A 10253-nucleotide genomic window follows, 5' to 3' on the forward strand; every position below is an offset into this window, starting at 1 on the left:
TCACTGCACACCACAAAGGAGAAAATAACTGAAACTAATGTTTACTAACGCTTATTTTGTGATATATTCTGACGCAGCAGAAATCTCATTAATGTGTGTGTAGCCTACAGTATTCCATATGTGTGTGTTTTCAAGTGCTCTTCTAACCTGAGAAAGTAGACAAAGCTTGAAATGTAAGTGCTGTGGCCATGAACTATAACGACAGAACAGCCCCTGAATAGAAACTGAAATGTTCCTTTTGAGACATTGAACAACATGCTAAAATGTATTTGTTTAAGTAAAATAAGTGTTTCACATTGCAGATCCTTAAGTGCTGTTATTATACTGTATATCGGTGTGTGTTTCAGTATCAACCCTGCCATCTGTGTCCACCAAAAACATATCTGCAAAGCCAAAAGCTGATGTTGTGAACTAGTTGTTAGATTTTCGGTGGTGACTGTTAAATGATTAAATGTGTCTGTGTGTGTTTAGTGTAGACTGCTCCGAGAAGACGAGTACTGCAACAGGAAACACTTAGAATTGTGGCCTTTTCTGGATAACATTGGTTGCACTGTTGCCAAGACAACAGCAATTAGAAAAGACTTGGTTACCAAGCAGAGAGTGGTTATGTTTCCCTAGCAACCAAGGTCAGGGAGAAGGCTCTGGCTTTACCTGATTCTTCACAATAAGACAGATACAACATATTTGTAATTGTACTAGGAGGCATCGGGTTCATGTAGTAATATGTTGTGTTTGCATTGAAGCCTCCATCGGTGACTGTAACTCCACAGCTTCCTTATTGGATTTTAAACATCTGTGTGGAATTTGAATAGCTGGTGATTGCTTACTTTAGATATAAGGGGAGTTAATGCTTACATTTACAGTAAGAAAAAGGAAAACATTTCAACCCTAGCCACATCTGATGGGGTAAAAGCATAAATGTGGCTTGAAACATGAACATACCAGAGGAAGCACTAACTCACCTCCTCACATTTTCTATATGCAATGTGTTAGCCGAAAGGAGGACAACAGACTGTCCTCCTACATGTACGCCTGTATGTGCCTGCTGTGTGCAGCACTTCCTGTAATTAGTTGATTATCACAGCATGTTATCACACACCAGCTTACACAAGCAGACTATAATGACAATGACATAACATGGCCTCCTTAAGCCTTGATCTACGAGATAGTATTTACTGTGCTTAGGCAAAACTAAGCAGCTGCATAATACAGTCACTGAACTCACACCACATCGATCCTCACATGATCGTTTTATTTTTGTCATCCCCCGTCTCTCACCAGTTGTTTCATCTCTCCATCATCTGTCCATCCGTAAACACCTTCTTCCCTCTACCTTAAACCCCTCTTAGTCTGTCTCAGACACACACACACACACACACACACACACACACAGGTCCACTATAGTGTGTAACCAGAGGCTAGGAGAACACTTAATCCCTCAGCACCTGCTTCCCATGCCACCATGACCTCTTGCAGCTGCTTTGGTGTGTGCTTTTTTACCTTTATGTCTCTTTATTCACGTAGGCCTCTCCATATATTGCATTTGTCAGAAGTGAGGGGTGTTTGCACATTTGCATATTTGTTTATATGTGCCTGTTTTTAATAACATATTTGAGCTAAGCAGATGTCCCACACATTAGTCTGCAACACAGATGGACCTGCTATAAAATAGCGACGTTATGATTCTATACACTGCAGGAGAACAGACTGCAGGGATCAGCATTCAAATGACATATAATGACACTTACACTGTGTTGTCTGCTCTCCGTATGTGTTACAGCTTTGTTTGAACATTATTTCAGGTTCATTTAAGGGATCTACTAAAATATGCAGAGATGTTTTTGATAACTGTACAGCTAGTTAAGAAATTGATTACTAGGTTAGGTTGACGGGAAAATAACTGATTCTATTGTATGACAAAACAGTTTCATCCAGATGGAATACACACACACACACACATGTGCAAGGACCACTAATTGGCCAGACTTTTAGTTATTGAAATTATTATTAATTTATTGGCCCATGAAAAACATTTAAAAAAATGAAGCAATCAGCTGGCCCAATGAAGGCCAATTGGTTTTCAAATAATACGTCACTGCTGCTGAACAGCATAGCTGCAGCGCTACAATGTGTACTCCTTATAGTAAAGACTGTTTCAATGTGTCGACCTATGCCAGTGCACCTCCAGTGTTTGTGTGGGGGCCGGAGGGTGGGGTGGGGGCCTAACCACCTTAATTCGCCTCTGCACACTCTATGCTCAATATTTAGAGGTGGGAAGCAGAAACCAATTCTTCTTCAGGTTCTTGCCACACTGAGCTTTCCCCTGTTCAGTATTAAAGTGCTCTCATATATAGACAAGAGCTTAAAATAATATCAAACCAAAGCTACTGCAACCCTCTACTTTCTGTAAAGCTCAGAAAAGAAATCATACACAGCTACATTTTGACAATTTTATTGGCATAATATATATAAAAAAAATGGCAATATGTAAAAATGTGTAAAAACAATATAATATAAAAATTACATCTTTCTCCAACTATGTGAGAAAAAAAGAAAGTTTGTTGGATAGCTGGTCATGGACCAACTGGATAAGCAATTCTGATATGAATGAGCAGCTTTCAGTTCACGGTAGGAAAAGAAAACACCTCTGGTTCCTTCTAAAAGGCCAGCTACTTACAGCTCCCACCTCCGTCGCACATCAATCACTCTCTCTATATCTCCATTTATACTTATTCCATCCTCTCCTTCCTACAGGTCCCTCTTTGTTCTGCAGAGGAAGGGGGAAAGAGGACGCAAAGCGGTGCAGATGAAAGGAAAAGGCTGAATTGCTGCCTACTCGCAGCGGGGGGTAGTGGCGGAAAGGGAGTGACCACTGTGTGATGAAGGGGGAAAGAGGCAAGGAACAGTGGTTTCCATCAGGAGGAGAATGCAGGGAGAGGACTGCTGATTTCCCCGGAGGAGGAGAGGGCGACAAACAGAACAAACGGCTTTGAGCCTCCTGATGGAGGACGCGTTATTAGTATTGTCACCAGCAGCTCCTCACAGAAGCCCAACAATCCTCCAACTTGATTCCAAGTGTAAGTTTAGTTTGTACACAAGCTCCTCACGCACAGACATGCCTCATGTGGAAGTTGACCACGTACTCTGCGTTGGTGCGCTGGACAGAGATGGCAAAGGGTTCGAAGGGGTGGAAGGTGAAAGCAACCAGGCGTCTCACAGCGTGATTTACCGGCCGTCCCAGCAAGCCTGCCTGGATCTTAAACTTCAGCAGGCCGGAGTCCCGTGCATAAAACCTGTTGGGTGAGGGGGATAGAGACAAAATATTGCCATTAAATACTTTATTTAGTCCAGACAGTTGGTAAATTATGCTCGATTAATCACCTATTCAGCTATAAGAAATGTAGAAAAATGGCCTTTCACAATGTTACTAAGCTCCTTAAATGTATCGTTTAGTCCGACTAACAGAAGTAAAAAGAGTAAAGCAAAGGGCCAGTGGATGTTCGCCTTTTGTGCTTGAGAAATTAACTAAACAATCGATGACCAAAGTTGTTGCCGATTTATTTCAGTCGATGGTCATCGTATAATAAGATGCTCATTCACCCTCCATCAGTCCATACCTGATGGGGTGATCTCCGCAGGTCTTGGGCCTCTCCATCACTGACACCCACTTGTCATCATAACTGAAGAGGGAGAGGTCGAGGTAGGGACTGCTGCTGTAGGACTGAGCGCTGATAGGCAGCTGACCCAGCAGCCGACGCACCGCCTCGGTGTGCCCGCCGTATTTGGCGTTCACTATGGTGTCCTTGAATCTGAGGCACACAGACAGGCAGGGAGATCAGCACAGTACCATTAAACACAACATGGATCTTCATTAGTGAGTAAGCTGTGTCTTTTTGGCACTTTGGTCACAACTCCCCACCAAAGTGCTACTGTGATCCTTAAGTGTTACTGGCCTAGTTTCAACTTTATAGTTGTTTTGCTTTGGAGAGAACCTTTGTGATTTTTCTAAGCATTTTCTTTTCAAACACAACTGGCTGAATTGTACTCCCAAGTCCCGCTACACACTACTGACACTCAGCAGTGACTCTGTGGTGTCACTTTCCAGCCTCCATCCATATTTTCAGTCTTTCCTCTCATCTGTATCCTATTCTTGCAGACCGGCGGGTCTTTCTATACTTGTGGCCGTTTAAGACCTTGTGAACTGGGCTTATGTGAGGCCAGTTGTAAGTGGTATAAATCTGGTTTGCTGAATGTGCTCGCTTTTAATTTCTCCTCTCCTTCTTCCCGACATCAATTTTCACCACTCTAAAATCCAATTCTAAGCCCTTTGCCTCGCTAAAACTATTACTTTCTTCCCCCCCACCCCACCACCTGTCTAGTCCTCCCTCTTCACCTTTCGCAGAGGATTTTGTCCCCTACACTGGTGAGTCGAACCGCCAAATTCAATCACAGCTCCTCTAGCCATGCTGACTGTTTTAATGTCTCTCTTCTATCTCAAGATTAAGTCCTAAAACTCCTTCCTTCCTCCTCCAGGCGATTGCTGCTGATCCACTTCCCTTTCCAACCACCTTCTTCAAATCCTCCCTGACATTTGGCTGCACACCATCAGCTACAGTTTGTTTTCTTTCATTCAGTAAAGACGTTAAAGGTTTGCCAGCACAATTATGTTGAAACTGAAATATATTACATTTTGGAATTTTGAATTCAATAATCTCATATCCAGCCCATACACATGACATTTCTCTCCTCAATACCTTCTCTGGACCTGCCGGGCGTAGTTGTTGGACGAAGCAGAGCAGGGGAACTGGACGGCCTGGCTGTGCAGCGTAGCGTTTCTGAACAAGTCGCAGAAATTCTCAAAAAGCTCCAGCAGCTGGTCGGAGGTGTTCTCAAAGACGGCCAGCACCTCTGTAGAAACCATGTTGTACACAACGAAGAACGACGGCTGTGGGAGAAAGAGAGGAGGGTGGAGATTTGGAGAAAAGATGATATACAATCTGCACTGCTCTTCCAGAGTGAAATGCCAAGGACAGTCAGGAATGGTGAGATATTCATGATAGAAGCCAGAGCCTGTAATGTTTCTAATGAACATGAGATTATTTATATATTCTTTAGAGGTGAGGCAAAAAAATCTCATTGGAAAGAAGAGCTGAGATTTTAAATTAAAAATATATTCATCAGATCTATTTGTTACTATATCTTGTTTGTCGCTATACATAAATCACAGGACTGAAGAGAATCTGGAAGAGAAACGTGTCCATGGAGACCTGAAAGAGGAATCCCTGTAATGCCGCACAAACAACAAAAGACACGAGACAAGCAGGGGAGAGTAACAAGGAGAACACAGGGAGGAATTCAGATATGCACGTGTGTGTGTTTCTACCTGCGAGGGGTCTGTGACTCTGAGTGTGACCACATCTTCACTGGTGTATTTAATGAAGAGGTGATGCTCATCCAACAGCTGCATCTTCCACATCCTCAACCTCCTCAGCTGATCAAAAAACTGGAAGAATCTGATGACAAACCAGGAGCTGGGTGACTAAACAGATCACTAACTCAGTATCTCACATCCACACATAATGAAAATGCTGCTTGATAGACTGAAGAGATTGACAATTTATCCACCTCAGCAGCAGTGTGCCAAATTGTAAATATTTTCATGTAAGGCTGCATGATGTTGAAATCTTTTTCTTTCCTGCGAGATAGAGAGATATATAAACACACACATCTATACATCTATCTATCTATCTATCTATCTATCTATCTATCTATCTATCTATCTATATATATATATATATATATAGTTTTTAAAAAATATATAGCGCCAAATCACAACTCACTTTTCACATTGCTCTTTTAGCACGTTTCGTGAAGGCACACACACACACACACAATGTACTTTGCTTTCTGGGGGTTCAGGAACTATGGGGGCGGGGTTTGCAGGTCTGACCTCTGATTGGCCAAACACAGACACCACATCAACTACAGTAATCTTCATGGCTCTTGAGACACGACAGAAACAGGAATGTGCAAAAGGAACCTTTAGTTCCTAGTTTAGTTTCTCTGGTTCCCTAGTTCCTGGAACGTTTTGGTTGAAAAGGGTCAGATACAGTTTTACTGAACAGTGGAGGAATTAATCAAATAACTTTAATAAAGTAGCTCAAGTAAAAGGTGGCTTTAAAATGTTGCTGCAGCTCTGCTCTCCTCAGATAAACACAGGGCAACGCAGCTCCGACACAATTCAGGGCTTTTCAGATGAAAGAAACTAAACTCTCAATAATACATCCGTGGCCTCTACTGCAGTGAAATGGTGATCACTGAATAGGCTTAACAAGTGAACACTATGTGACTCAAACCTGGTAAGTAGCAATAAATAGATGGATTAAAGTAAGGGAACAATTAAAAAATGTAAATAACGTATACCTCCTCTTGGCAGTGGCACTGCCGTCCTGCTCCGCCCTCCTCCACAGGTAGACCAGCAGCCTGTGCTTGAGGGAGTTGATGGTTTTGTCAGTGTAAAGGCGAGGGAAGCCCGGCTGACTCTCAGCCTGAGCCTCAGTGTAAACTGCTGAAAGAGTCAGGAGGTCGTCCTCATAACAGAACCGCCCAATAGTCCTTACATCTAGAAATGTTCCCTCTGGAGTGACCTGGGAAGGAGGAGAGAAAGGAAAAAAAAAAGAGAGATGAGGGAAGATAAAATATAAAACTTAATGTGTTCTTGTCAAACTAGATGTAATTAAATAGAACATTTTGTAAATTGTTAGAACACAATTATGTACATATATTAAACTCTGAATCCACATGAACGTTCCCTCTCACATCTGAGCAGAAATCTGCTGCTGCACTGCTATCTACTGGTTAAAAGTGTTACGTATGTTAAGTGTCTGTCCACAACCAATTTATTAATGTGTCTGAAAGTGTTTCGTCTTTTATAGCTGACGGGGGAAAAAACTGCACTAAAATCCCTCACCTCCGTGTCACCAGAAGTGCAACATGCTTTAAAGTGACTTGGTGCAGATTTACATTTTAGATGGTAAAACTGTTCACCTGAAACACATGTATGGTCTGCTGCTGGACCGACAGCACAGCCAGGATGTTCCTGTAGAGGTACAGGCCCTGGTTGTGAGACAGGATGATCTTGTCACACTTAAAGGACCTGGTGTCACACAGCCTGCCAGTGTGGAGGTCGATAATGTGGAGGGAGTAGTCCTCGAGAGGAGACCGAGGGTTGGGAGTCACAGATTCGTTGTTACGATACACCTGGTAGGAGATGAGATATGGATGAGAGGAGCAGTCTGAGCCAAACGATGGAAGTAAATGTGTAGTTTTTATTTATTTTTTGTTCCCATGCACATATCTACGAAGTGTGATGGTGTTGTTACCTCAAAGAAGTAAGGCGGCGGCTCCTCTGGGACGTACACAGCCGACCCAACAATGACATAGCGGCAGTCGTCTGTGAAGAGGCTGCACTCCCGGTTGAGGTGTTCTCCGTTTGAGGCCACATTAGTGACGTGGAGCAAAGAGAAGAAGCGCTCAAACAGGCGGCCTCGGATGTTGAGGGAACGCTGGTCATTGGCCGTGAGAAGTGTCTCGCCCTCTTGGCCTCTCAGCAGGTCCTGAGCTGCCTGGCAGCCTTGATATTCATATATCTGTAGGAGGAACATTGGGAGATGCTTTTTCTTTGTCTCAGTTAAATAGGGTAGTTAGATGGACCAAGTGTGTTCCAGTCTAAGCAGGTTGCTTTTGACAGTTGGAAGATTAAAAATCGCACAATATGTGGTATTTAATGAGTCTAACTCCAATGTTTAAAAGGGAAATATGAGGGGTAATGATTCTTACCTCCAGGGAAGTCTGGTCAGAGGAGAAGGCGATGAAACAGCGTCCATCTGGTGAGAACTTCCTCAGGAAGCAGGGGGGCTTCTCCACGTTGACAACAGTGAAGTTGGGGAAAAGGTTCTGGTGGAAGCACCGCACTCTGTACCAGTGAGCTCCGGGTCGGCCCGAACAGATCCTGCGCCTCTCAAGACGATGAACTACGTTTTGATTCTGGATCCGTCTGGGCTTCAGAGTCTGGGTGTCATCATCCATCGCTGTGATAAGAGAATGATCTCAAATCCCTCCTCAGAAGGTAGTGAGACAGGCAGCCAGTACAGAGAAACGACTACATCACAAGTTACCTGCGTTTGTTCTCTATAGAAATTAAGAGGGGAGAGAAAGAGCAGACAAGTGCTCAGTTTTCAAGTTAGGTATCAGTTGAGAAATCAATTACTTGATCAAAACACAGGAATAGATTCCAATGTTGATAAAAGGTTAACCATTGTAAGTAACTGATAGTAGTACAACTACAAAGTATTTGCTTTCAGTTGCCAAATGTGAAGTGATTCTTGCATTTTTCACATGACAGAAAACATTTGCCTTTCGTGGCTGCTGGTCAGATAAGGGAGCAATTTAAAGACAGACATTTGGCCTCCTATACAATAATTTAATAGCCAAATCTTCTTTTATGCAGACCAGAGAAGAACACAATTGAATTCTTAAACACCACCTAAATTAAGGATTTCAATATGTTATTTTCATGGGGTATGAACATGAGCTCCTCTCTCTCTCTCAAAGCCAGAAACTAGAGAAGTCTCAAACTTGTGATGTCATCAGATATAAAGTGTGGAGCCACTTCACAGACAATGAATGGGAGACTTTTGTGAACCCACAGAATTTTTTCTACTGTAGTGTTCTCAGATGTGAAACAGAAAATGTCCCCGGATGCTCAGAACATTTCCCTGGCTGCTCTCAGTGTCATCTAAAACATCTCTCACAATGCATTGTCTATAGAGCAGCTCCACACTGCATACTTGTTTGAGCACTCTAGTTTTTGGATTTGGGAGAGTTGTTCATGTATATAAAAAATGTTGGACCATAGGAATAACATGTATGAATTTTGAAAATGGCTGTATATCCCTTTAAAGGGCTACTTTGATTTAACATTGCACTTACATGAATGTGGGGACTTGTGAGAAAGAATCAGAAGCATTGACACAACACACCAGACTCAAAGCTCAGATATTCATACCTTTAGTTCAGAGTAAGGAGTCAAGCTCCAAAACAATGCGATCCTTCATTTCCCACAATGCAACGTCTCAGCAGCATTCATTAAAACTCCACATACCAGCTTGCAACACAGGCTCTCTGGTAGAAAGTCCAGACTGAGATAACATCGTCAGGATTATTTCCAGACTTTAGAAAGCTCCTCCAGAGCCGCAGAAGACATACAGTTACTACACATGACGAATAGACTGATCGTAATGTATAACGCGCGATGAGTGCCCTTTTAATGAGCTATGTGAGGATATAAATGAGCACAGAAACAAAATACACATGTAAAGAAAGGCAGCAGGACAGGAGGACTGTTTCTGCTCTGTCCAGATCTCTGAGCCAGGTGTGACTCTGAGCACATTGCAAGGCTAACACCCTGGGACGTGTCACTAGCTCAGCCAACACGACCATAAAGATCAGCTACCGTTAATTATATCATTGGACATGTAACAGGGTAAGCAGATACTCACTTGTTGTTTTTAAAAGCCAACTGGGTAGCTTTCTGGGTCCCCCAAGTTCAGCTGGCTGTGTTAGCAAGAGCAGTTTAAGTTTGGCTGACGAGCTCGACAAGTCACAGCTCGCTGTCTCCCAACAGTCACCTCACGTTAGTGGGAAATATCATACTTCATTTTTTCGCATGAAGCAAAAGTAAGTGTAACATGTAATCACGTTCCTCTAAATATCCGACTCTGCCTGAACCATTTATTCTTCTTAATAGCCGCTATGTTTGTTGTGAGTGAGCTGTGAAGGAAACGAAGAAGAAGAAGAAGAAGAGGAAGGGGATATCGGTTGTGTTTTAAACAGCGCCACCACATCCTCCTCAGGTGAGCAACGACATTGCAACCTGTAGCAATCATAGTAATGTATGCTAGTCATGATTGAGCCGACAAATGATGGCGTTAAAGTTATACATAATGGTTACAGTATAACACAACACTTATGTTAGGTAGAGTATAGAAGATAAATTAAATATATAATAAATAGCCTCACTGACATAAACGGTTGGGATAATACATTTATGAATGGTTTTCTAATCAGTGTATTCTATCATACATGTGAGTAACCCAAATGTAAGTGAAACTAATATGCTATAAATTAATTTCTAAAAGTCCCAGTATAACATTTTACTGAATAGAATTTTAAGTAGGTAACTGCAGTGACTT

At 42.4% G+C, this 10253-nt stretch overlaps 1 protein-coding gene across 1 annotated transcript; it reads right to left on the minus strand.

Annotated features, from left to right (window-relative positions):
* Positions 1–2436: 2436 nt before the first annotated feature.
* det1 (DET1 partner of COP1 E3 ubiquitin ligase) lies at positions 2437–9827 on the minus strand. The gene is made up of 9 exons (XM_029434736.1): positions 9561–9827; positions 7840–8190; positions 7383–7649; positions 7048–7260; positions 6424–6647; positions 5384–5513; positions 4755–4945; positions 3618–3809; positions 2437–3293 (listed from the first exon to the last, which is right to left on the minus strand). Exons 2-9 carry the CDS (start codon positions 8086–8088, stop codon positions 3104–3106), a joined length of 1656 nt encoding a protein of 551 aa, XP_029290596.1. The 5' UTR covers positions 8089–8190; positions 9561–9827; the 3' UTR covers positions 2437–3103.
* Between the last annotated feature and the right edge of the window lie 426 nt (positions 9828–10253).

This window comes from Cottoperca gobio, chromosome 6 (genome assembly GCF_900634415.1).
Source record: "Cottoperca gobio chromosome 6, fCotGob3.1, whole genome shotgun sequence".
Classification (NCBI taxonomy): Eukaryota; Metazoa; Chordata; class Actinopteri; order Perciformes; family Bovichtidae; genus Cottoperca; species Cottoperca gobio.

Bases quoted from the DNA above. Each gene is read 5' to 3' on its own strand.
- det1 (XM_029434736.1), bottom strand. From the start codon at position 8,088: ATGGATGATGACACCCAGACTCTGAAGCCCAGACGGATCCAGAATCAA. The intron at 5,514-6,423 runs GTATACGTTATT...GTTTGTCATCAG, and splicing joins AGTGCCACTGCCAAGAGGAG to ATTCTTCCAGTTTTTTGATC. The intron at 3,810-4,754 runs GTATTGAGGAGA...TGTGTGCCTCAG, and splicing joins GCCCGGCAGGTCCAGAGAAG to ATTCAAGGACACCATAGTGA.